The 27471-nt window shown below is 44.6% G+C and overlaps 1 protein-coding gene across 6 annotated transcripts in view; it reads right to left on the bottom strand.

The window, feature by feature from the left end:
• The window catches only part of LOC143964536 (E3 ubiquitin-protein ligase RNF213-like), a 955032-nt gene that overhangs the window by 836024 nt on the left and 91537 nt on the right, over positions 1-27471 (bottom strand). For all 6 annotated transcript variants that reach the window (XM_077474321.1, XM_077474324.1, XM_077474323.1 and 3 more), the window contains exon 10: positions 4035-4291. In XM_077474321.1, the coding sequence (XP_077330447.1) occupies positions 4035-4291 (257 nt within the window). The remainder of the gene's footprint in view (positions 1-4034; positions 4292-27471) is intronic.

The following is a 27471-nucleotide window of genomic DNA, read 5'->3' as shown; positions in this document are numbered from 1 at the left end:
AGGCAGGAGTAAGAGGTGCGTTCTTCAGGCAGAATTCTTCTTGGGGAGTCTCTCCGGCCTGTTCTCCCATTGAGCCATACGGCAAGACTAGAGTTGCTGGGCTGGTCTGTCCCAACAGTTTTCTGGCTGGCACCCTCACTGGCACAGCTGCTGTGTTGCGGACACTGACTGAAATCTTGCCGTGATTCCTTTTCAATGCCTTGGTTGGCAATACTTCAGTGATAAGTTCTAATCCCCTGTGCTCTTCCTGGTTTGGGGTCTCAAGAACAATGAAAGCCTCTGGTCTTTTCCTAATTGGTAAATTAGGTCGGAGATTTTCTCTGTCCATCCGAACACATCCTGTAGGATATCTAAGTAGTCCTGAGCCACGCAGTTCTGCTTGCTGAGCTTGAGATTTCAGATAGTTTCTGAAACAGGCCCTCTTAGGCTCTCTGCAATCCTTTGTCTTTTGTGTGTGTCACTCATCCAGGGCTTGTGTGGTCTGCTTCAACCATTCCTCAAAGTTATTTTCCTCCGGGGGTATGGGTTGCCTTTCTGAGAAAACACTAAGTTTCCGGTAGGAATTTCCAGGGTATGCAGGGTTTCCCTTCTGACACTTCGCCACAAAGTCTCCTAGGGCTGTAAGAAACTCTGGCTCAATCGTGGTAGGGTGTGACTGGGAGGGAACTTTTGCTTTGATTTACTTCTCCTCCATGGGGCTGACAGGAGCTTCACCTTGCCTCTCTGGGTGTGTCAGGCAGAATTTGGTTCTGTCAGACAGTTTTACGCTGGTACCTTGGAAATTCTTAGGCACACCTTTCCTCCACTGTAATAGTATTATTATACTATATACATATACATATATATATATATATATATATATATATATATATATATATATATATACACACACACACACACATATACACACACACTATTCCCCACCTAATAGTTCTGTTAGATAGATCTGACTATATAGCAGAATCCCTCAGTCTCCTCGCAGACAATACTACATATAAAAAACTTACCCACAATCCAACCAACGCATTCACGAAGGAAGCCGAGGTCCTAATTAAGTCTGCCCTCCAGGAGGGCATCATCACTAAGACAGAAGGTGCTTTTTTTACATAAGAACTTTTACTAGATCCCTTATTTTTACTACTTGCCAAAATACATAAAAATACCCAACATCCTCCCGGCCGACCAATTGTGGCCGCCATGGACAGTGTCACTACTGGCTTTAGTCTGTATATTGACCAGTTCTTACAGCCACTAGTGACACAACTCCAATCATATATTCGGGATGGTCACCACCTTCTCGAACTTCTGGCCCCCTACAGATGGGAATCCTCATATGTGTGGCTTTCTTTAGATCATTGTATACCTCTATACCACATACCTTTGGCCTTAAGGCGATAGAGGACTACCTAACCAATGATCCTCTAGTCAACATGCGTCAGGCCAACTTTGTGATAGAAGCAGTGAAGTTTTGCCTAACACACAACTACTTCACTTTTAATGGCGAGTTCTACCAACAAACCCAAGGTACAGCTTTGGGTGCCAATTTTGCACCCTCATATGCTAACCTGGCGATGGGTTTCTGGGAGTCCCGCTTCATCTACAAAAACAAACCTTTTTGCAGAGAATATCATTTTCTTTGAAAGATACATAGATGACCTGATCATCATTTGGGACGGAGCATTTGATTTAATTTCCCCGTTCATTCAACATTGTAATGATAATCCTTATGGACTATCATTTACATTCAATATGGACCCTGACACCATAGCATTTTTAGATTTAGAATTGGGACACGAAGGCCACGCCATCATTTAAAAAAATGACATAAAGCCAACCGCGGGAAACTCCTATCTACACTTTGATAGTTGCCACTACCCGAAGTGGATTAAGAACATCCCAAAGGGACAAAATTGCACGAAACAAACTGATTATATAGAATCTAGTACAACTCTGAAAACTAAGTTTTTAGATAAAAATTACCCTGCATCACCCATAGGCGATGCTTTTGAACGATGCCTTCCGGGGAAAGTGGCCAAAACAGATCGCCCCCCACACGACTTCTCAAGCAGATTTATTACCACTTTCCACAATGAGTATAAAACTATGGAAAAAATACTACAAAAACATTGGGGAATCCTACAACAGGACCCGCACTATGTGTCCATAGTCTTTGTATAATTTACTAAAAAATTTTTTTTCATATATACATAACTATGCAATTAGGTATTTACAAGCGTCGGTCGGTCACTGTGGCAAGCAGGCTCTCTTTACCTTCATGACAATTTTTACTTTACATTGTCCCTATATATATATATATATATATATATATATATATATATCTCATTTCTTCTTTTTACTTTTTTTTTTATACTAATATTTTTTATTTATCTTTTTTATCAATTTACTGATAAAATATTGTTTATTTATTTTTTTCTATTGTTTCCCCTTTTTAATTATTTTTTTTTTCATTTTTTATTACCTTCACTTTTTTATTACCATTACTCCTTCGGGCTTCTCTTTCATAACAAAATTTCTTTATAAAATAACCCCTGATATTTTATAACTCGCCTATTTCCTTTTACCGACCTTTATTACTGTCCGGCACCCCTGGCCCCATAAATTCATGTTATAATCCTTACTTTTTTTCTTTTTCTTTTTTCCTCCCTTTCTTCCTTTTTCTTTTTCTCTTCATTCCCTTTTTTTATCATCCATTCATTATGCCTACTGGTTTCCATATAAACCCGCTCCGCGCCATCCTCCCATATATTTACATCCTTTCCCCCCCCCACTATGATAATAATGGTCCCCCCCCCCTTCTTCTTGTTTATTTCCCTTTCTTTTCCCCTCCTCTTCCCCCCCCTCTTTCCTCCCTTTCTTTATGTTATTTTATTTTTATTTTATTTTACTTCTCTTTTGTTCTACTATGCAACCATATTTACATTATTTATTAGTCCTCATAGTAACCCGCTTCGCTACGTAGTCGCGTCCCCTTCTCACCTATTTAATCTCTTTGTCCCCGCGTGTAATAAAATACACTTTGTTTACCAGTCCCCATAGTAACCCGCTGCGCTACGCAGTCACGTCCCCTTCCTATTCATCTGATTTTCATTGTCCCCGTGCATAACAAAATACACACTGTCTATCATTGTCCATAGCAACCCTTTACGTTACGTAGCCACGCCTCCTCCCCATCTGCCTATTCCCCTTTACCAATGCCAAGCTCCACCTCATGTTTAGCCACGCCTTATCATCAGAATTTCCTTATTTACGTCTTGCCCTTCCCCTCGCTTCTGATTGGCCTGATGAAAGAGGGCGGTCGTCCCTCCATCACGACCTGAGCGCTCAGGAAACGCGCCGCCCGGAAATGACGTCATAGCCCCGCGTCCTGCTTGCCACAGTGTTCCACGCCTCGCTTTAGGATTACACACTCTGCATCCACTACAGCTGGCAAATTTGAACATCTATCAGTGGAGATGCTCAGAGGTGCAAGAGGACATTTGCGGACTGGATTACAAACATGACGGAATGAATCAGATGACCCCTATTTTTAATGCTCATTTGCTCATGGAATATGTGAGTGCAAATCTTTTTTAATAAATGTGTGAAACTTTTATAAAAAATCTGCATCCAGATTTCCTCTTTTGTATCTTGTAGTAACTTGGGAACTTGGTTTCAGTTCCCCCGACGGTGGCAGCCCTGTATGTGGAACTTCTCCATAAAAGACTGATACATTCCAGTGGACCTGATTATAAATATATACAGAGCAATACTGCATATTCAAATGCTTCTATGTAGACAGTCCTCCCTGTTTTGGGTATATTATATATGGCTTTTTGCGCCTTTAGTTGTCTTGTGAAACTGTGTGGAGCTCACAATATTTTCCGAAGTTCTCTTTTCTATAGTGTCTGACATTTTAACATCATTTCAACAGCCAATATACCTATTTTTCTACTATGGTACAGTATATGCAAGTGTGTCATTTCATATATGCACTAGACATCTTGCTTGGTGTACATAGGGAAAACATGACTTACCATGAAATTCTGGAAAATTTTAATTTTGTTTTCTGAATTTGCTTGATAATTTTTTCTTCTGGCATTTCCTCCATACACACAACACTGCAAATATTTTGAAGATCTGTTTTCTCAGTGGAAATGCTGTAAATAGTTATCACACAGACACAAATCATCCCAGCCATCAATCTTCTTTTTATATCATCATCTATCATGGTTTTCCTGTGGAGGAAGGAGTTGCACGTTTCCATGACTTGTTCTAAGATGAGGCAGTGTACCTGCAATACAGGAAAATTGTTGTCACTGTATGATTGGGAGAACCCAGCTAATGTTAGGAATGTAAAACAAAATTCAAGAAAAAAAAAAAAACTACCTGTATTATGGCTACATATAAGCTATTCTACGTTTTGGGGCTATACCACACCTTGGCCAAATTATGGAAAGATCTACCAAAGATTTGCAGACTATTAAAGTGGATGAAAAGCCTAAGGGCTTGTTTACAATGGACTAAATTTCTAATGCTTAACAAATGCTCCTAAAGCATTAGAGTTGCATTAATGAGCTTTAGTATGGGCGTTAGACAGGCATTTTACAAGCATTGATGATGGTAAAGAATGCTCCCCAAATGCCCTATAGGCAGTTTTGAAGCATTTGATGAGCATTAAGGCATGTTAAAACTGCTCCACAAATGCCTATTCCATTACAGTTAATGGAACTAATCTTAACGCCCGCAACCACACTGCAACTGCCTGCCAGAGAGTTTACAAAGCATTACAATAGACTTGAATAGGAGGTGTTGAAAGGCTTCAAATGCCTCCTGACTCAACATGAGGCTTACATTTTTAATCAACGTGACGCTAACGCTTCATGTTTTCATAGTGTGAACAGTACTGTGTATTGTCCATTGTATCATTTGCATAGGCGTTTGATGGGCGTATTTAATGCCTCTCAAATACCTGCTTTTAATGGCAGTGTGAACCTGGCCTAACACTAGCAATTCTTAAAAATGTTTCCTCTCCCCACCTCCTACCTATCCTGCATACCTTGTAAAAAAAAAAAGATCTGTATGCTTACCCATTTTTAATCTGCTCTACTCTAATTGTGTGATCCCACAGCTTAAGCTCCCCAAAGCCGGCACTTACTGATACTTCGTTCCTTCATGTAAAAATCATAATTTTGTTGCTAGAAAATTACTCAGAACCCCCAAACATTATATATATTGTTTTAGCAGACACCCTAGGGAATAAAATGGAGGTCGTTGAAACTTTTTAGTTACACGTTATTTGTGCACCAATTTTTCAAACACTTTTTTGGGGGAAAAAAACGGTTTAATAAAAAAAAACACTCTAAAGTTAGCCCAATTTTTTTGTATAATATGAAAGATGATGTTACGCCGAGTAAATATACATCTAACATGTCACACTTTAAAATTGCGCACACTTGTGTAATGACGCCAAACTTCAGTACTTAAAAATCTCTATAGGTGATGCCTAAATATGCAGGTTACATATTTAGAGGTACAAAGGAGGTCTAGTACTAGAATTATTGCTCTCCTTCCCTAATGTTTGCGGCATATGTAACCTGTGTGTATCTGGCTCTGGTACTAGCCAGTGCCTCACCAGCCACTGACCTCACAGCACGTCTCTGTTCCACAGCGTTTCAGCAAGGTCAGTGTGTGAGATGCTTGCCTCTGTGTGCTAAAACACACATGCACACATGTACAGACAAGAACCCTGGAGACAGGCATGTACTGGCCATCGGGACTACCGGGAGTTTCCCGGTGGGCCGATGGCTCAGTGGGCCGGTTTCAGTGACAGCCTGCCAAATTAATGGCTGCGCTACTCGCGCGGCCATTAATTTGAGCACCGCTGTACTTCCGAGCGCAGAGCGGCACACTTCGGCTCTTTCCACCCCCACTCTGTGCTTTCAGAACACTGCACAGATCTTCGGCCACCTCCGGCCCACATTCGTCCTTTTCCGTCACCACTCGGCTTCCCCGCCCCCTCCTCTCCGACAGCTCTTCAGCTATGAAAACTCGGCTATCTCCAGTGGCCCCCGCGGTAACGGACGCTGTGAATTTAAATGAGCCGGGGGCCGCCGTGTGATGTCATGAGAGCAGCCGACAGGCAGAGAAGTACCTGGCAGATGAGGGAGGCCAGAGGATGGTGGTGCTGCTGGAACCTGTCCAGGTAACCGGCTGGCCCAGCACAGCCATTGCATATGGCTGTGTATATATATATATATATATATATATATATATATATATATATATATATATATATATATATATATATATATATATATATTATACTGTATATAGCATATAGCTGTATATAGAATATGGCTGTGTGTATATACATATAGAGCAAAGGATGTGGCGCTAAATAAAATAACATGTATATATACTGTATATAGCATATGGCTGTATATATATTGTATATAGCATATGGCTGTATATATATACTGTATATAGCTATATATATACTGTGTGTGTGTATATATATATATATATATATATATATATATACACATATATACATAAAAAAAAATTCATATATAAACCATGCTTATAATTAAAACCCCCTTTTTTTTTTTTGCATTCTTTTTGCGCTTTAATACCAAGGACATAGTTTGGATATAATGGTTGTAATTATGAAACCATTATATCCAATGGTTATAATGGTTTTATAATGAATGGTTTATATATGAATTTTTTGCTGAAATTTTTTTTATGCACATTTCAATATTAATTGACACTTTTGATGTACTTTTAGCTATGTTGGATTTTGCATATTATTTGAATCATTATTTGCACCAAATGGATTTTTGATGTTATTCTGTTTAGCGTCACATCCTTTTCTATATATTCAATTTATCTGTGGGTTTGTGTTAACCTGTTTGATGTTGGCAGCTTCTCACTACTGCGGTTGATCAAAAATAGGTGTGTGCATTAGTTGTTTATTTTAAAATATATAATGCAGAGCCAGGCTTTGGGCAGGTGACATGGGAACACCAGGGGGTAGAGAGGGACTGGAAAATAAAAGATCACCAGGGGACCCATGGAATGAAGAGGCTTTTGTGGGAAGAAGGGGTCCTAAGGCATAAAGATTTGAGATGTAGAGGCCCTATCAGAATGAAGGGGGCCCCCAATGGGAAGAAGGACCCTATGGGATGTAGGGGTTGTATGGTATGTAGGGGGCCTAGAAGAAGGACCCTATGGAATGAAGGGGGCCCAATGGGAAAAAATGGTGTTATGGTTTCTGCATCAGTCTTGATGACATCAGAAGACATTGGAGCATGGGGGGAGAAGACTCTGAGGACCAGTCTAACAGGATGGAGGATCAAGTAAGCAAATCTTCCTGTTTCATGCTGCCTGGACCTAAACAAGCCCTTACAGTGTGGGCACGATTTTGTTGTCAGATGACAAACTGACCTTTGAAGCAAAGCCCTCCAGTAGTGCGCTGTCACTGCTGCCGGGGGGCTTCCCCCTTCACCTGGTCTTGCTTCTGAGTTTGCATACTCCTGCTATGTGGCTAGCCGGGCCATGAGGACGTCACTCTCGTGCAAGTGCGCAGCATACTGTTTTTGTGCGTGTTTTCAAAATTGGAGTGGGCCGATCTTGATGAAGTCCAGGGCCAAATTTTTGTCCCAGTCCAGCCCTGCCTGGAGATACTATAAAAATGAATCAGAGGGGCCCCAGGGGTTGTCTGCATAGAGGAGTGTGGCGTGTTTCACTTAAGCCTCATACACACAATTAGGGATGGGCTTTATGTTCGAGTCGAACATGAGTTTGAGCTGTTCGCCAGTTCGCTGAACAGCAAACGATTTTGGGTGTTCACAGCAAATTCAAAAGCCGCGGAACACCCTTTAAAATTCTATGGGAGAAATCAAAAGTTCTAATTTTAAAGGATTATATGCATGATATTGTCATAAAAGGTGTCTGGGGTCCTACCCCGGGGGACATGTATCAATGCAATTTTTTCTTTTTTTTAAACTGCTGTTTTTTCCGGAGCAGATTTTAATAATGCTTAAAGTGAAACAATAAAAGTGTAATATTCCTTTAAATTTCGTACCTGGGGGGTGTCTATAGTATGCCTGTAAAGGGGAGCATGTTTCCTGTGTTTAAAACAGTCTGACATCAAAATTACATTTTTAACAAATAAAAGTCATTAAAAACTACTACAATGAATTGTCAGTTTGACAATACACATAAAAGTTCATTGATAAAAACGGCATGGGGATTTCCCCACAGGGGAACCCTGAACCAAAATGAGAAAAAAAAATTGTAGGGGTCCCCCTAAATTCCATACCAGGCCCTCAGGTCTGGTATGGATATTAAGGGGAACCCCGCACCAAAATTAAAAAAAGAAAAATGGCATGGGGGTCCCCCTCAAAATCCACACCAGACCCTTCATGTCTGGTATGAATTTTAAGGGGAACCCCGCACCAAATTTTTTTAAGAAATAGCGTGGGGTCCCCCCAAAAATCCATACCAGACCCTTTTCCAAGCACGCAACCTGGCAGGCCACAGGAAAAGAGGGGGGATGAGAGAGCACCCCCCCTGAACCGTACCAGGCCACATGCCCTCAACATTGGGAGGGTGCTTTGGGGTAGCCCCAAAGCACTTTGTCCCCATGTTGATAAGGGGAAAAGGGCCTCATCCCCACAACCCTTGTCCGGTGGTTGTGGGGGTCTGTGGACGGGGTGCTTATCGGAATCTGGTAGCCCCCTTTAACAAGGGGACCCCCAGATCCCGCCCCGCCCATGTGAATTGGTAAGTACCCCTAGCATTTCACAGAAAAAGTGTCAAAAAGGTTAAAAAACAAAAGAGACGGTTTTTGACAAGTCCTTTATTAATTTCTCCTTCTTTCTGCTGCTTCTTTCATCTTCTTTCTTCTGGTCTTCCTTCGGTGTTCTTCTTGTTCCTCCAACTTCTTCTCCCTCTTCTTCTTCATCTTCTTCCTCCTCTTTTCTTGTCCTGCATGTTGCTCCGGCTTCTTCTCCGCTCCATCCACACGATCCGGGGGGACCCCACGCCATTTTTTTAAACATTTTGGTGCGGGATTCCCCTTAAAATCCATACCAGACCTGAGTGGTCTGGTATGGATATTGAGGGGGATCCCCATGCCATTTTTTCTTTTTTGTTTTAGCGCGGGGTTCCCCTTAATATCCATACCAGACCCCATGCATTTTTTTTTTTTTAAGAATTTTCGTCCGGGGTTCCCCTGTGGGGAAATATCCATGCCATTTTTATCAATTAACTTTTATGTGTATTGTCAGACCGACAATCCATTGTAGCCAAGAGTAGTTTTAAATTTACTTTTTTTGTCCTTTAGAAATGTCATTTTGCTGTCAGACTGTTCTAAACATGGTAAACATGTGCCATTTTACAGGCATAATATAGACACCCCCCAGGTATGAAATTTAAAGGAATATTACACTTTTATTGTTTCACTTTAAGCATTATTAAAATCAATGCTTTGGAAAAAAACTGCAGTTTTTAACACTTTTTTTTGCATTCATACATGTCCCCTGGGGCACGACCCAGGTCCCCAAACACTTTTTATGACAATACCATGCATATAACCCTTTTAAAATGAGCACTTTTGATTATTCATGTTCGTGTCCCATAGACTAACTGTGTTCGAACTAATTTTTTGCCTGTTCATGTTCTGGATGCGAACCGAACAGGGGGATGTTCAGCTCATCCCTACACACGATCGGACTTTCCGACAACAAAACCGTGGATTTTTGTTCTAAGGGTGATGGCTCCAACTTGTCCTGCATATACACGGTCACACAAATGTTGGTCAACAATTACAAACGTAGTGACATACAAGATGTACGATGAGCCGATAAAAAGGAAGTTCAATAGTTATGCGCCACCCTTTGGGCTCCTTCGGCTAATCTCATGTTTATCTCGTGTTAGTAGAAGTTTGGTGAGTGACGAGTGGTGCTTTTCAGCCTCGTGCTTTTCAGGTTGTGCTTGTTGGTTCGTATCTGGTTTTCAGTGTGTGCTTGTCAGGTCGTTTCTGCTTTTCAGTGTGTTCTATATATAGTTTGCTTCTGATTTTCAGTGTGTGCTTTTCCGGTCATTTCTGATTTTCAGTGCGTTATGTCAGGTCGTTCTGAACCGCCGTTTGTTTACTATCAATGTTCTGGTTTCATTCTCACCGGAGAGCTGTTGTTGGGCTTGGAGTTATTGCTTTGACCCAAGTCCGGTCCATGAACAGGGGGAGGAGGAGTTCTTGGACCAAGAATTAGTTGCTTAATCGTGACCAATTCTGTCATATGCCTTTGCTGCGGGAGTTCCAGGAGTATAATCCTGATGATTTCAGGAATTATCTCCAGATGACGGACCCCGTCTTTTTCCTATTGGCTTTGCTGTCCCCTTACAGTGGTGTGAAAAGTGTTTGCCCCCTTCCTCATTTCCTGTTCCTTTGCATGTTTGTCACACTTAAGTGTTTCGGAACATCAAACCAATTTAAACAATAGTCAAGGACAACACAAGTAAACACAAAATGCAATTTGTAAATGAAGGTGTTTATTATTAAAGGTGAAAAAAAATCCAAACCATCATGGCCCTGTGTGAAAAAGTGATGGCTCCCCTTGTTAAAACATACTATAACTGTGGTTGTCCACACCTGAGTTCAATTTCTGTAGCCACACCCAGGCCTGATTATTGCCACACCTGTTCACAATCAAGGCATCACATAAATAGGAGCTGCTTGACACAGTAAGGTCCACCAGAAGATCCTTAAAAGCTACACATCATGCCGAGACCCAAAGAAATTCAGGAACAATTAAGAAAGTAATTGAGATCCATCAGTCTGGAAAGGGTTATAAAGCCATTTCCAAAGCTTTGGGAATCCAGCGAACCACAGTGAGAGCCATTATCCACAAATGGCGAAGACATGGAACAGTGGTGAACCTTCCCAGGAGTGGCCGGCCGCCCAAAATTACCCCAAGAGCGCAGCGACGACTCATCCAAGAGGTCACAAAAGACCCCACAACAACGTCCAAGGAACTGCAGGCCTCACTTGCCTCAGTTAAGGTCAGTGTTCATGCCTCCACCATCAGGAAAAGACTGGGCAAAAATGGCCTGCATGGCAGAGTTCCAAGGAGAAAACCACTGCTGAGCAAAAAGAACATCAAAGCTCGTCTCAATTTCTCCACAACACATCTTGATGATCCCCAAGACTTTTGGGACAACATTCTGTGGACCGATGAGACAAAAGTGGAACTCTTTGGAAGGTGTGTGTCCAAGTATATCTGGCGTAGAAGGAACACTGCATTTCATAAAAAGAACATTATACCAACAGTAAAATATGGTGGTGGTAGTGTGATGGTCTGGGGCTGTTTTGCTGTTTCAGGACCTGGAAGACTTGCCATGATAAAAGGAACTATGAATTCTGCTGTCTACCATGAGATCCTGAAGGAGAATGTCCGACCATCTGTTCGTGTACTCAAGCTGAAACGAACTTGGGTTCTGCAGCAGGACAATGATCCTAAACACACCAGCAAGTCCACCACCGAATGGCTGAAGAAAAACAAAATGAAGACTTTGGAGTGGCCTAGCCAAAGTCCTGACCTGAATCCTATTGAGATGTTGTGGTATGACCTTAAAAAGGCCGTTCATGCTCGAAAACCCTCTAATGTAACTGAATTAGGCCAATTCTGCAAAGATGAGTGGGACAAAATTCCTCCAGGTCGCTGTAAAAGCCTCATTGCACGTTATCGCAAACGCTTGGTTGCAGTTGTTGCTGCTAAGGGTGGCCCAACCAGTTATTAGGTTTAGGGGGCAATCACTTTTTCACACAGGGCCATGATGGTTTGGATTTTTTTTCACCTTTAACCACTTCCCACCCGGCCAATGCACATATACGGCCGGGTGGGAGCCGCCTACTCCTGATATGACGTTCAGGAACGTCATTCAGGAGTAGCGGGATCGCCCGCGCAGCGGCGCGATCCCGATGCGCCCGTGTCACCCGGACAGGAGGGCTCTGTGATTGGCCCTCCTGATCACATGACGGCCGTGTCCAATCACGGCTGTCATGTGATGTAAACAAACAGCCGGTTGCTAGGCAATCGGCTCCTCCTCTCCTCACACAGAAGTCATCGCTGTGGAGAGGAGAGCAGATCGCTGCAGCCGGCTGCTGATCAGTGAGTATGAGCTGCTTTTTGCAGCTTTTTACTCACTGATCACCAGTCTAGTGTACACAGTAAACACACCACACAGTAAACACATCACACAGTATAAACACAATGTCCCCACACATGTCCCCAAAACATACATGTCCCCAAATAATAAAAACACATGTCCCTAATAATAAAAACATGTCCCCCACATATGTCCCACTAAAATCACATGTCCCAATGATTATCTGCACACATATGTACGTGATCACCTGCACACATATGTACATGATCATTTGCGTACATATGTCCGTGATCACACAAACCAATTATTATACACTTAACGGATTTTTTTTTACCAAAAACATGTAGCAGAATACATTTTGGCTTAAATTTATGACAAAATTTGATTTTATTGGATTTTTATTGAAGTAGAAAAAAGAAAATATTGTTTTTTTTTTCCAAATTTCCGCTTTTTTGCGCTTATATCGCAAAAAATAAAAAACGGAGTCGTGAATAAATACCACCAAAATAAAGCTCTATTTGTGCGAACAAAATGATAAAAATTTCATTTGGGTACAGTGTAGCATGACCGCGCAATTGTCACTGAAAGCGCTAGAGCGCTGAAAGCTGAAAATTGGGCTGGGAAGGAAGGGGGCGAAAGTGCCCTGTATTGAAGTGGTTAATAATAAACACCTTCATTTACAAATTGCATTTTGTGTTTACTTGTGTTGTCCTTGACTATTGTTTAAATTGGTTTGATGTTCCGAAACACTTAAGTGTGACAAACATGCAAAGGAACAGGAAATGAGGAAGGGGGCAAACACTTTTTCACACCACTGTATATTAGTAAGCAGGACACCTGCATGCGGCAAGCCATCTCTCCCAAACAAAGGCTCGTCACCACCTTGCAGTACTTGGCGATGGGAGAAGTCTCCAGGACCTGAAGTTCATGACTGGGATCTCCCTCCAGGCTCTGGGAATCATTATTGCAGAGACCTGTTCTGCAATAATTCAAGTCTTGCAGAAGGACTATATTAGGGTAAGTTTTATCCTTTGACATCACATTCTATGTATTTAATGTTTGCTAATGTATTGCATTCATTTCTTCATTCCATAATTACCATTAATTACCATGATTGTAATATGCTGTAAATGTCCTCTTTGTCCTCATGCATGCTGTCAGCTTTTAATACTCCTTTTTTCTCCTTCATGCATATTTGCCTTCACTAACCTCCCCAGCATGCTATCCTGGGCCAATACACACCTAGCCTACTAATTTAACAATGTATTTTGTCAGCTCCATTGTAGTACTTACCCTAAACATCCTCTAAAATGTGTGCAAATATTATTGTGCTTAAATTCAGGTAGAGTGCAAGAGGCTTTTTTCTTGGGGCCCATACTCATTTTGAACCCTCCCCCCCCCCCCCAACTGCTAAGTCAACCGATACCAATTCTTTTTAACTCCTTAAATTAATTGCTTGAAGTCCCTAAAATGGCCTGCTTTTGGCATATTTAACAGCACAGTGAGGGTTATTTACTAAAGGCAGATCCACATTGCACTACAAGTTCACTGCAAGTGCACTTGAAAGTGCACTGAGCCCTTGTACACACGGTCAGAGATTCCGGCAATCAAATCCGTTGGATTTTGTCTGACGGATCTTGTCCGAAACTGTTGCATACACACGGTCGGACAAAGTTGTCAGAAAATCCGATCTTTCAGAACGTGATGACGTAATTTCGTTACGATAGGACTACGTTCAGGCTAGTAGCCAATAGCTTTGATGTAGGAATTTGATCTGAGCATGCGTGCCACTTTGTCCGATCGGAATTCTCTACACATGACCGAAGTATGTCCAATCGGAGCATTTTGTCAGAAAATATTTCCGGCAAGTTGGAGACTTTGGTCCGACGGATATTCCGACGGAAACAGTCCAATGCAGACCACACACAGTCGGAATATCCAAAACATTCCGTCGGAATCTCCGATCGTGTGTACAAGGGCTGAGAGTGCACTTGTAGTGCAAAGTGGATTTGCCTTTAGTAAATAACCCCCATTGTCACTGTAACTACACTATCTTAACAAATAAACAAATAAACTGGTACTGAGCATTGAAATAAGAAGCAACACATTGTAGAGTATAAATCATCTTACTCCAAGTACATTCACATGTGCGTTATAAATTGTTTTGGAACAAACCAACATTTTGGTGTATAACATGCATGTTTGACATCCAATTTTTTTGGGGCTAAACAGTACATCGACAGAATGGCACGGGCAGGCATATTGGCGTACATGTACGTCCAATCTTCAATGCCACCCTGCCATCAGGAGCGCGCCGGCGGCGCGCTCCCGCGCTGGTCGGGACCCCCGTGAGTCCGGTCGCGGGACCCGCAGACTCGATCGCCGCGGGCATACCCGCGATCGTCTCACGGGACGGCTGAATGGAGGAAATGCCGTGTAAACAGCATTTCTCCATTCTGCCTAGCAAATAGTGACGCTGATCTCTGCTCCATGTGTTCACTAAATGAAAGCCCAACCCCCCCACAGTTAGTAACACACCCCTAGGAACACTTAACCCCTACACTGCCACCCACTGGTTAACCCTTTCACTGCCAGTGTCATTTACACAGGAATCACTGCATTTATATAGCAGTGATTACTGTATAAATGACAATGGTCCCAAAAATGTGTCAAAAATGTCCGATGGGTCCCCCACAATGTCGCAGCCACAATAAAAAAAAATTTGTTTAGTTTCATTTCGTTTTAATTCGTTAATTCATTAATTTCGTTTAGTTATATTCGTTAACAATAAAAATCGCTGATCGCCGCCATTACTAGTAAAAACAAAATAATAAAAAATTATTAATAAAAATGCTATAAAACTATCCCTATTTTGTAAATGCTATAACTTTTGCGCAAAGCAATCAATAATCGCTTATTGCGATTTTATTTTTACCAAAAATATGTAGAAGAATACGTATCGGCCTAAACTGAGGGAAAAAAAAACCGCAGGGGTGATCAAATACCACCAAAAGAAAGCTCTATTTGTGGGAAAAAAAGGACGTCAATTTTGTTTGGGAGCCACGTTGCATGACCGCGCAATTGTCAGTTAAAGCGACACGGTGCCGAATCGCAAAAAGTGGTCTGGTCTCTGACCAGCAAAATGGTCCAGTCTGAAAGTGGTTAACCACTTCAATACTGGGCACTTTCACCCCCTTTCTTCCCATTCCACTCTTCAGCTTTCAGCGCTATCGCACTTTGCGCGGTCGTGCTACGCTGCACCCATATTAAATTTTTATCATTTTGTTCACACAAATAGAGATTTATTTTGGTGGTATTTATTTATGGCTCTATTTTAAATTTTTTGTGATATAAGCGAAAAAAAGAGCGTAAATTTGGGAAAAAAAACAATATTTTCTTCTTTCTATTTGAAAAGAAATCCAATAAAATCAAATTTTGTCATAGATTTAAGCCAAAATGTATTCTGCTAGATGTTTTTGGTAAAAAGAAATTCCGTTAAGTGTATAATAATTGGTTTGTGTGATCACTGACATATGTACGGAAATGATCATGTACAGATGTGTGCAGGTGATCATGGACATGTGTGCAGATATTCATTGGGACATGTGATTTTAGTGGGACATATGTGGGAGACATGTGTTTTTATTATTTGGGGACATGTGCATTTACACTAGGTTGGTAATCAGTGAGTAAAAAGCTGTGAAAAAATAGCTCATACTCACCGATCACCAGTCGGCTGCAGCGATCTGCTCTCCTCTCCTCACCATCAACTTCCGCAACCGCCTGTGTGTTTACATCACATGACGGCTGTGACTGGACATGGTCGTCATGTGATCAAGAGGGCCAATCACAGAGCCTTCCTGCAGATCGGAGATGTGCCGTGTCTGGGTGACACGAGCGCATCTGGATCGCGCTGCTGCGCGGGCACGCACGCGCGCGATCCCCCTCTCTCTGAAGGACATTCCTGAACGTCCACTAAGAAGAAGAGAGCGCCCACCCATCTGTATATGTACATTGGCCAGGTGGGATGTGGTTAAAAACATAGCATACACGTCCCAACTCAGGAACTTACAAAGTTCGACTTTGCTAAGTTGAAGGCCATATGAGACATTAGTATGTCAAAACTGTGTTGATCTTGCCTTCATCAGATGGGGTAATCTCACCCCTCTAAAAGCCAAATTTTAAAGATGCACACAAATTGGGACTCAAAATTTGTATTTCCCTCATGATCCCATGCCTAAATTGTGTGTCTTTTCCCTACATCTATTTTTCTAAAGCCAAAAAACATACAGTGTGTCATCATGTGCAATCCCCTATCATGGGATATTAATGTACACGTTTTGTGGGTGCAACCCCTTCCTCCAAGCTAAAGTAGGTGAGAGGTAGGGATGAGCTGAACACCCCCCGGTTCGGCTCGCATCAGAACTTTCGAACGGACCGCAAATTCGTACGAACGTTAGAACCCCATTGAAGTCTATGGGACTCGAACGTTCGAAATAAAAAGTGCTAATTTTAATGGCTAATATGCAAGATCCTGCCATAAAAAGGGTTTGGGGACCTGGCTCCTGCCACAGGGGACATGGGTCAATGCCTAAAATGTTTTTAAAAATTGCCTTTTTGGCTGGAGCACTGATTTTAATGACAATTAAAGTGTAAAAAAAAGTGAAATATTCCTTTAAATATCGTGCCTGGGGAGTGTCTATAGTATGCCTGTGAAGTGCCACATGTTTCCCGTGTTTAGTACAGTCCCTGCACACAATGACATTTAACGGAAATAACGTCATTTAAAACTGCTTGCGGTTTTAATGTTATATCTGGTTCCGGCAATATGGATGAAAATCATTGAAAAAAATGGCATGGGTAGCCCCCCCCCCGCCCATTACCAGCCCCTTTGTATGGATATTAAGGGGAACCCCATACCCATATAAAAAAAAGGAAATATGTGTGGCCCCCAGGCCCTATATACTCAGAACAGCAGTATACAGGCGGTGCAAACAAGACAGGGACTGTGTAGGTTTGTTGTGTTAAGTAGAATCTGTTTGTAATTTTCAACTGGTACATTTTTAAAGTGTAGCTCCAGTCAAAAAATCTATTTTTAAGCTTTTTGGAAAACATAGGGAAGGGTTATCACCCCTGTATAATTTTTTTTGCCGTCTGTCTTTTTTCATCTCACTTGCTGTTGTCTCCTTCCGTTTGCAAGTAGGAGGCGTTTGTAAGTTGGATGTTTAAAAGTAGGGGCCTGCCCTATATGCTCTGCAGAAATGGCGGAACAAGGTGTTGGTGTTGCCACAACATTATAAGCCCTCAAAGTGACTCTTGGTGGGCGCTGGAGCGCCCTGCTGTGAGCGATTATATCAAGAATTGTAATTACATGCCATTGTTGAACAGTGGTAGAAAAATTGACCTTTGGTGGTTGTGGTGCTGGTGCCACAACACTATAAGTCCTCACAGTTACTCTGGGTGGGCACAGGAACGGGCCCGCCTGTGAAATATTATATCAAGAATTGTAATTACTAGTCCCTGTTAAACAGGGGCAGAAAAATTGGGCCTTAGGCACTGGTGCTGGTGCCACGACACTGCAACCTCTCCCATATACTCTAGTTGTGGTGCAGGAATGAGCCCTGCTGCAAAGCATTGCATCAAAAATTGTAATTAAACGCCCCTGTTAAACAGGGGCTTAAAAATTGGGCTGGTGGCATCACCCAGAACCAAAAATGTTCTTCCAACATATCAGCGGAGGAGGAAGAGGATAGACAATCAACATACCAGGACAGTCACTCAGCATCAGCATAGGCAGTATTGAAGGGATGTGATATTTCAAAAAAAAAATATTCGGTTACATCAGCTTCAGGTGCTTGGTAGCTGTGGGTGATCCAAGACTGATTCATCTTGATGAAGGTCAGTCGATCAACTGAGTCGGTGGACAGGCGCACCCTGTGATCGGTAACAAAGCCACCAGCAGCACTGAAGGCATTCCGAAAGAATGCTGGATGCAGGACAGGCCAGTAGCTCAATTGCATACTGTGCAAGCTCTGGCCAGTGATCCATCCTCAAGACCCAGTAAGCCAGAGGATTTTCGATGGGAAAGGTGTCCAAGTCTGACCTTGCCCCTAGGTATTCCTGCACCATGTAAATCAGTTGCTGGCGATGGTTGCTGGAACCGATCATACATTGGGGCTGCGGACTAAAAAAAAATTGTCTGAACGCATCGGTCAGACGGCCACCTTCTCCACCGCTCCTTCTGACCGATGCCTCAGCAACACGTTGTCCAGGACCAGGAGTTTGTAACCTCCCAGTCTCTGGGAACGCGTTGCACAGACCTTTCTGCAAGGCCTCTCGGAGATATCTCATCCTCTGCTCCCTCTGCGACAGCAAGATAAGGTCGGCAACCTTACCCTTGTACCATGGATCAAGGAGAGTGGCCAGCCAGTAATGGTCCCTCTCCTTGATCCGAAGAATACGACGATCATTCCACAGACTTTGCAGGATCAGGGAGGCCATGCAGCGTAGGTTAGCTGAGGCATTTGGTCCGGAGTCCTCTGGGTCACTAAGGACAACATGATCTGCAGCTACCTCCTCCCAGCCACGTGCAAGTCCACGGATTTCTTGGGACTGTAAATCATCCCTACAAGACTGCTGCTGCTGCTGCTGATGCTGAGTGCCAGCCTCCACCTCCATGCTGACACAGTCATCCTCCTCCTCCTCCTCCTCTTCCTGTGTGATGGGTGGCACAGCAGGAACACTGTCTGGATAAAGGGGGCCTTGAGAGGCAAGGAAGTCCTCCTCTTCCTGCCTCTGTTCTGCCTCAAGTGCCCTGTCCATTATTCCACACAGCGTATGCTCCAAGAGGTGGACAAGAGGTACAGTGTCACTGATGCATGCACTGTCACTGCTCACCATCCTTGTGGCCTCCTCAAACGGTGACAGGACAGTGCATACATCCCTGATCATGCCCCACTGGCGTGGTGAGAAAAAACCGAGCTCCCCTGACCCTGTCCTGGTGCCGTTGTTGCACAGGTACTCATTGATGGCCCTCTGCTGTGTGTGCAGCCACTGCAGCATGGCCAACATTGAGTTCCACCTGGTGGGCATGTCACATATAAGGCGGTTCTTGGGCAGGTTCAACTCCTTTTGGAGATCAGCCAGCCGAGCACAGGCATTAAATGATCAGCAGAAATGCACACAGACTTTCCTGGCCTGCTTCAGGACATCCTGTAAGCCCGATAGACATGTGCAAAAGGAAAAAATTTGTTTAGTTTCGTTTCGTTTTAATTTGTTAATTCATTAATTTCGTTTAGTTATATTCGTTAACTTCCTTAAATTCGTTTTCGGATTTCGTTTAGTTTTCTACTGAATTCGAAAAATCGGCCACATTCGAAAATATTTCAACCAAATTCGAAAATATTTCTACCGGATTCAAAATGATTTCAACATGATTCGACATTATTTCAACCGCATTCGAAATGATTTCAACATGATTCGACATTATTTCAACCACATTCGAAAATATTTTGCGACCTGAATTTAGGGCCATGTATCTCGGGGTCACTTGGTGCTAGAAACTCCAAATTTGGATATGTTGTAGTGCTAGTATTATTGTGTTTGCATACCAAATTTGGGGTTTCTAGATATAAGTGACCCCGAGATATGTGGCCCCAAAATCGGGTCGCAAAATGTCATTCTCTGTTCTAATAACTAATAACATTTTGCGACCCGAATTTTGGGCCACATATCTCGGGGTCACTTATAGCTAGAAACCCCAAATTTGGTATGCAAACACAATAGTACTAGCACTACAACATATCCAAATTTGGAGTTTCTAGCACCAAGTGACCCCGAGATACATGGCCCTAAATCAGGTCACAAAATATTTTCGAATGCGGTTGAAATAATGTCGAATCATGTTGAAATCATTTCGAATGCAGTTGAAATAATGTCGAATCATGTTAAAATAATTTCGAATGCGGTTGAAATAATTTCGAATCATGTCGAATTCATTCGAATTCATTCGTTATATTTCTTTCGTATTCGTTGTAATTTGTTATTTTTTTTTATTCGGATGCATCCGAATGTCCGAAAGATGCAAAATTCGGCCGAATTTCGATTCGTTACGAAACGAATTGCACAAGCCTAAAGCCCGGGTACCTGCCCAAGAACCGCTGCACCACCAGGTTAAGGATGTGAGCCACACAGGGCACATGGGTCAGTTGTCCCTGTCGGAGGGCGGAGAGGAGGTTGATGCCATTGTCGCAAACCACCATTCCTGGCTTAAGCTGGCGTGGCGTCAACCACCTCTCGGCTTGCCCCTGCAGAGCTGACAAAACATCTGCCCCAGTGTGGCTCCTGTCCCCCAAACAAACCAGCGCAAGCACGGCATGGTATCGTTTTGCCTGCGTACTTGCGTAGCCCTTTGAACGCCTACAGAGCACCGCTGGTTCTGAGGACAGAGCAATGGAAGAGGCCATGGAGGAAGAAGAGGGGGTGGAGGAGAGAGGTGTGTCACAACCAATAGTAGCATTTTGGAGGCGTGGTGGCGGAACAACCTCCAACACTACTGCACCTTGTCCTGCATCCTTCCCAGCTGCCAGAAGAGTGATCCAATGGGCCATGAAAGACAGGTAACGTCCCTGTCCATGCCTGCTGGACCATGAGTCAGCAGTAATATGCACCTTACCGCTGACCGCGCTGTCCAGCAAGGCAAGGACATTGCCTTCCACATGCCGGTAGAGAGCCAGAATCGCCTTCCTTGAGAAAAAGTGGCGTTTGGGGACCTGCCACTGAGGAACCGCACATTGTACAAACTCACGGAAGGGGGCCGAGTCTACCAACTGAAAAGGCAGCAGTTGAAGCGCTAGCAATTTAGCCAAGCTAGCATTCAACCGCTGGGCATGTGGATGGCTGGGAGTGAACTTCTTTCGACGGTCCAGCAGCGGGGACAGGGACATTTGCCTGCTATAATCGGACGTGGGTGTACTGCTATCAAAGTGCCCAGAAGCACTTGGCTGTGACATACCTAATTCTACACATTTAATCCTCTCAGAGCAGGTTTCAGAGAGGATTGAAGGTCTAGTGGGGTTGGAGATCCCAGCTGATGAGGAGCAAGGAGATGTCCGCTTTGTTCTTTGGTGTGGGTCTTTGAGGAACGCTTGCCAACGAGCTGCATGGCAGGTCAACATATGTCTGGTCAAGCATGTGGTGCCCAAGCGGCTGATGTTTTGGCCACGCGAGATACCCTTGAAACATATGTTGCAAATAGCAGCGGTGCGATCTGATGCACTCATCTCAAAAAAGGCCCACACCAAAGAAATTTTAGAATAACGCGCAGAGGCAGCACCCTGCACAGGCGGAGCTTTGCGGTGTGATTCAGTCGGTGTGCTGCCCCTAAGCTGGCCCCCCGGAGGGCATCCTGCCTCATTGGCCATGTGCCTCCTCTTCTCTCCTATCAGGCACGTGGAGTCAGTGCCCTCATCATCCCCTCCCTCTTCATCGCTGGAGCAAACCCGGCAGTATGCTGCAGCTTGTGGAACATGATTGCCAGATTGCTGTCCTTCTTGAGCATCCCCTCTCTCTGCGCTCATGCTACTGCCTTCCTCTAGCTGAGTATCATCATCAGAGCCTACAAAACACTGGGCATCCTCCTGGAGCATGTACCCAACACTGTGCTCAAAGAGTTCAGGAGACTCCTCAGGAGGACGTGATGGGTCTAGGGAAGGGGTCACTGATGATGACATTGAGAGGAGGGAAGACGATGCGTTGGCAGCTGCTTTGCTAGTACCCTGAGCCTGGGTGAGAGAGGATGAGGAGGATGAAGAGGGCTTGGTCATCCACTCTACCAAGTCTTCGGCATGTTGCGGCTCAACATGTCCAGCTGCCGAAAAGGACAAGCGTGTCCCATGGCCACGTGCTGATGATGACAATGCACCACATCCACGACCAGCACTGTTGGCTCTAGACACAGAGCCTGCTTGCTCTCTTTTATCGGCTCGCGCCTGTCTGCCTCTCCTTGTTGGCCTTCCAGACATGGTAATGGCCTGAAGGGAGATGGGAAAACCAGCAATTGGGTAGTGTATATTGTGCTGGAGGCACACACAACACCCACTAACTCCTGCAGATGGCAGATGGCTCAATTAGAGAAGAGCTATATACGTGGATATAACGGTGTATACTGCGGTCAGGGCATGCAGACAGCACGCACAATCCCCTACAACTGACTGCAAGCTCTATTTAAAAAGAGCAATATAGCTAGCTATATAGGTGGATATAACGGTGTATACTGCGGTCAGGGCACGCAGACAACAACCACTACAGAAGAGCAAGAACGCAAAATCGGCTGATAACGAACGGTGTATAGTGTGTTGAAGGTACACAGAACACCCACTAACTCCTACAGACACCAACACACTACACAAGGCCACCGCACTGGCGGCCTTATATAGTGTGGGGCGTGTACTACACAGCCTGAGCTATGACTGGCCACAGGCATCCTGCCTGTGGCCAATCATGGCTCTCCTCGCTGCCAGCGCTGTGATTGGCCAAGCATGCGGTGTCACAGTGCATGCTTGGCCAATCATGAGCCAGCAATGCACTGCAATGGCGCAGTGCATTGTGGGCCGTGAGCGGCGTACGAATTTGGCGTGAACGGCCCATAACGTTCGGTATTCGCCGAACGGACGAACAGCCAATGTTCAACTTGAAAACACGAAGCTCATCCTTAGTGAGAAGAAGGGGTTGCACCCCTGAAACACGTCCATTGATCCCCCATGATGGGAGCTAGCACATGTAGATACACTGGGGCTTATTTCAAAAAGGACAATCCACTTTGCCCTACAAGTGTACTTGCATTGCACTTGTAGGTATTTTGTCCAACCAGACGGAACCCAGGCCATCGCTCTCAACACTTCCTTCAACATAAGCTGAGGCTCCTGAGGTCCAACCTGGGCCTTCCACCCAGGAAAAAGATGTGGAGGAGCCCAGTTTGACCCAGGTATAGCATTGTTGAACATAATTCTTGTCAAAAATGTAATGATGTTAACTAGATGTTATTGATCACAAATTTCTGATTTAATAAAGTGGTTTACATATCAGTAGATAGGGATGAGCTGCGTGTTCGAGTCAAACCCAGGCAAAAAGATGACATGCTGTGTTTGCGCTGGTGTGCTTGGGGGACATGAGCCACACTGGGGCAGAGATTCTGTCATCTCTGCAGGGGCAGGCTGAGATGGTGGTTTGCGACAATGGCACCAACCTCCTCTCCGCCCTCCGACAGGGACAACTGACCCATGTGCCCTGTATGGCTCATGTCCTTAACTTGGTGGTGCAGTGGTTCTTGGGCAGGTACCTGGGCTTACAGGATGTCCTGAGGCAGGCCAGAAAAGTCTGTGTGCATTTCCGCCGGTCATATAATTCCAGTGCTCAGCTGGCTGACCTCAAAAATGAATTGAACCTGCCCAAGAACCGCCTAATCTGTGACATGCCCACCAAGTGGAACTCAACGTTGGCCATGCTGCAGCGGCTGCACACGCAGCAGAGGGCCATCAATGAGTACCTGTGCAAGTATGGCACCAGGACAGGGTCAGGGGAGCTTGGCTTCTTTTCGCCACACCAGTGGCTACTGATCAAGGATGCATGCACTGTCCTGTCACCATTTGAGGAGGCCACAAGGATGATGAGCAGCAACAATGCATGCATCAGTGACACTGCCCTCTTGTCTACCTGTTGGAGCACACACTGCGTGGAATAATGGACAGGGCACTTGAGGCAGAAGAGAGGCAGGAAGAGGAGGACTTCCTTACTAGTGATGGACGAACTTCCGACGGGACGTTTGTGAACGCGGACCGCGAACGTGGCCGATAGTTTGCGAATCGGAACGTTCGCGGCGGGCCCCATTGACTTCAATGGGAGGCGAACTTTGCAAACCTACAGGTCAAATTTGCAGCCACAAAATAATTACTAGCTGTGCAAACATAGTCCCACTACATGGCCAATGACATAACACATGTATGAGGTGAATCTGGGATTGACAACTACAAGCATTCTTTTTTTTATATGGGAAATTGTTGTGACAATTCAGGACTGTGGAGCGCATGAAGGCAATGGAGGAGAGGGAAGGTCAGGGACCAGGGTAGGCAAAGAAGAGGGTGCAGGAGATGATCACCAGCAGCGTGACATACAGCAATGACACCTGCACCGTGATAGAGTCATCTGACACCAGCACCGTGATAGAGAGCACTGACATCAGCAGCGTGACATACAGCAATGACACCTGCACCGTGATAGAGTCATCTGACAACAGCACCGTGATAGAGAGCACTGACATCAGCAGCGTGACATAAAGCACTAACACCAGCACCGTGATATACAGCACTGACAGCAGCACCGTGATAGAGAGTACTGACATCAGCACCGTGATATACATCACTGACACCTGCACCGTAAGCAGCCCCAGGAGGAAGTCAGCATAGCCCAGGGATGGTGGGAGCCCCTCATAATGAGCATAGCACAGGGATGGTGGGAGCCCCTCATAATATGCACAGCAGAGGTACAGCCCCAGGAGGAAATCAGCACAGCACATGGATGGTGGGAGCCCCTCATAATAAGCAGCCCCAGGAGGAAGTCAGCACAGCACAGGGATGGTGGGAGCCCCTCATAATAAGCAGCCCCAGTAGAAATATGGCACCGCTCAACCTCTTCAAACAGGAGGGTACGGGCATATAGTACGGTGTGCTTTTTTTGGACAAGGAAGTGAGCCAAATGAAGAAAGAAGGTCCTTTAAAGTAATTGAACGCACCTTCTGCAACTTCCCACTTTGGCTCAAACCTGTTTCTCCTGCCCTACCCCTACCACTCCTGCGGAAGGGCCTGCCTCTTCCTCCGCCTGTCATTTTTTAAATGACCCTGTGACAAAACTCTCAGCGGTCAGCAGTAGTGCACCTCAACCCTATGTATTGTGGACCTATACCAGTCCTTATAGAATGGCAGACTGTACCTCACTCAACCCTATGTACTGTAGTACCCTATACCTTACCAGCCCTTATAAGGACCTTTGTGGAACAAGTAGGTTGTGTGTGACTGATTAGCAGACTGTACGTCAGTCCCTATACCGATGGACTGCTGCAGTATAGGGCAGTGGTCAGCAGTAGTGCACCTCAACCCTATGTATTGTGGACCTATACCAGTCCTTATAGAATAGCAGACTGTACCTCACTCAACCCTATGTACTGTAGAACCCTAGACAGACCAAGTTACCAGTCCTTATAAGGACCTTTGTGGAAAAAGTAGGTTGTGACTGATTAGCAGACTGTACGTCAGTCCCTATACCGATGAAGGACTGCTGCAGTATAGGGCAGCGGTCAGCAGTAGTGCACCTCAACCTTATGTATTGTGGACCTATACCAGTCCTTATAGAATGGCAGACTGTACCTCCCTCAACCCTATGTACTGTAGTACCCTATACCTTACCAGTCCTTATAAGGAACTTTGTGGAACAAGTAGGTTGTGTGTGACTGATTAGCAGACTGTATGTCAGTCCCTATACCGATGAAGAACTGCTGCAGTATAGGGCAGCGGTCAGCAGTAGTGCACCTCAACCCTATGTATTGTGGACCTATACCAGTCCTTATGGAATGGCAGACTGTACCTCACTCAACCCTATGTACTGTAGTACCCTATACCTTACCAGGCCTTATAAGGACCTTTGTGGAACAAGTAGGTTGTGACTGATTAGCAGACTGCAGCAGAAGGGCAGCAGTCAAGTATAATATTCTTTCTATATTTGGAAGAAAGAATATTATACGTGTACAAGCCTATTACCATACCACTGATACCAGTCCTGAAAGGAACCTTTGTGGACCTAATATAGTAACAGCTACTGATTAAACTGACCCTCACTGCCTCACACACTGCTTCCTGCCTGTCCCTATATAAACTGACAAAACAGAGGCTATTGGAACAATAACTGGAATAGCACTTTTGTGGACCTGATAGTAGCAGCTAATGACTAAACTGACTGTCCCTACAGCAGACACACCGCCCTGTCCCTTTCTCTAAACTGACAAAAGACGCTCAGGCTGCTGCAACAATCAGTAGCACAGCAAACCTATATACACCTAACACCTATACCAGTCCTGAAAAGAACTTTTGTGTACCAAATAGCTAGCGATTTGGGTCACTGCAATCTCTCCCTGCTCCACACAGCAACCTCTCCCTATAGTGACAGAAGAAAGAATGTAAAATGGCCAACGGATCGGGTGTATTTATAAGTTAGTGGGAATGTCCAAGTGTCCATGTGCTGTAATGTCTCAATTGGCTGTCCTGTACCCCATGATGGATGTGTCATCATAGGTCAAAGTTCTTTTACACAGTAAACACAGAAGTCCGCCGGGCGAACGGCGGCAATAGTCCGCCGGGCGAACGGCGGCAATAGTCCGCCGATCGGGCGAATCGCGAACAGCCGAAATTCGCTGAGAAACGACCACCGGGTGAACCGTTCGGCCATCACTATTCCTTACCTCTCAAGGCCCCATTTATTTTAGGGATCATTTACAACCCGTGGACTTCTACATGGCTGGGAGGAGGTGGCTGTGGATTATGTCCTCCTCAGTGTCCCAGAGGACTCCAGACCGAATGCCTCAGTTAACTTACGCTGCATGGCCTCCCTGATCCTGCAAAGCCTGTGGAAGGATCCTCGTATTCAGTGGATCAAGGAGAGGGATCATTACTGGCTGGCAACTCTCCTTGATTCATGGTACAAGGGTAAGTTTGTGGACCCTATCTTGCCGTTGCAGAGGGAGCAGATGATGAGACATCTTTGGGAGGCCATGCAGAAAGGTCTACGCAAAGAGTTCCCAGAGACTGGGAGGTTACAAATTCCTGGTCCTAGACAACATGTTGCTGAGGCTTCGGTCAGTCACAGAAGGAGCAGTGGAGAAAGTGGCCGTCTGACTGGTTCCAGCAACCATCCCCAGCGTCTGATTTACATGGTGCAGGAATATCTAGGGACAAGATCAGACTTCCTAAAATCCAAAATCCTTTGGGTTACTGGGTCTTGAGGATGGATCACTGGCCAGAGCTTGCACAGTATGCAACTGTGCTACTGGCCTGTCTTGCATCCAGCGTTCTTTCGGAATGCAAATTCAGTGCTGCTGGAGGCTTTGCAACTGATCACAGGGTGCGCCTGTCCACCGACTCAGTTGATAGACTGACCTCCATAAAGATGAATCAGTCTTGGATCACCACCAGCTACCAAGCACCTGAAGCTGATGTAACCGAATAATTTTCTTTTGAAATGTCACATCCCTTC

Source organism: Lithobates pipiens, unplaced genomic scaffold (assembly GCF_037356315.1).
Source record: "Lithobates pipiens isolate NorthernLeopardFrog02 unplaced genomic scaffold, aLitPip1_a1.2 Scaffold_8, whole genome shotgun sequence".
NCBI lineage: Eukaryota > Metazoa > Chordata > Amphibia > Anura > Ranidae > Lithobates > Lithobates pipiens.
Note: the sequence above shows the minus strand (reverse complement) of the source record. Positions and strands in the feature narration are given on the sequence as shown.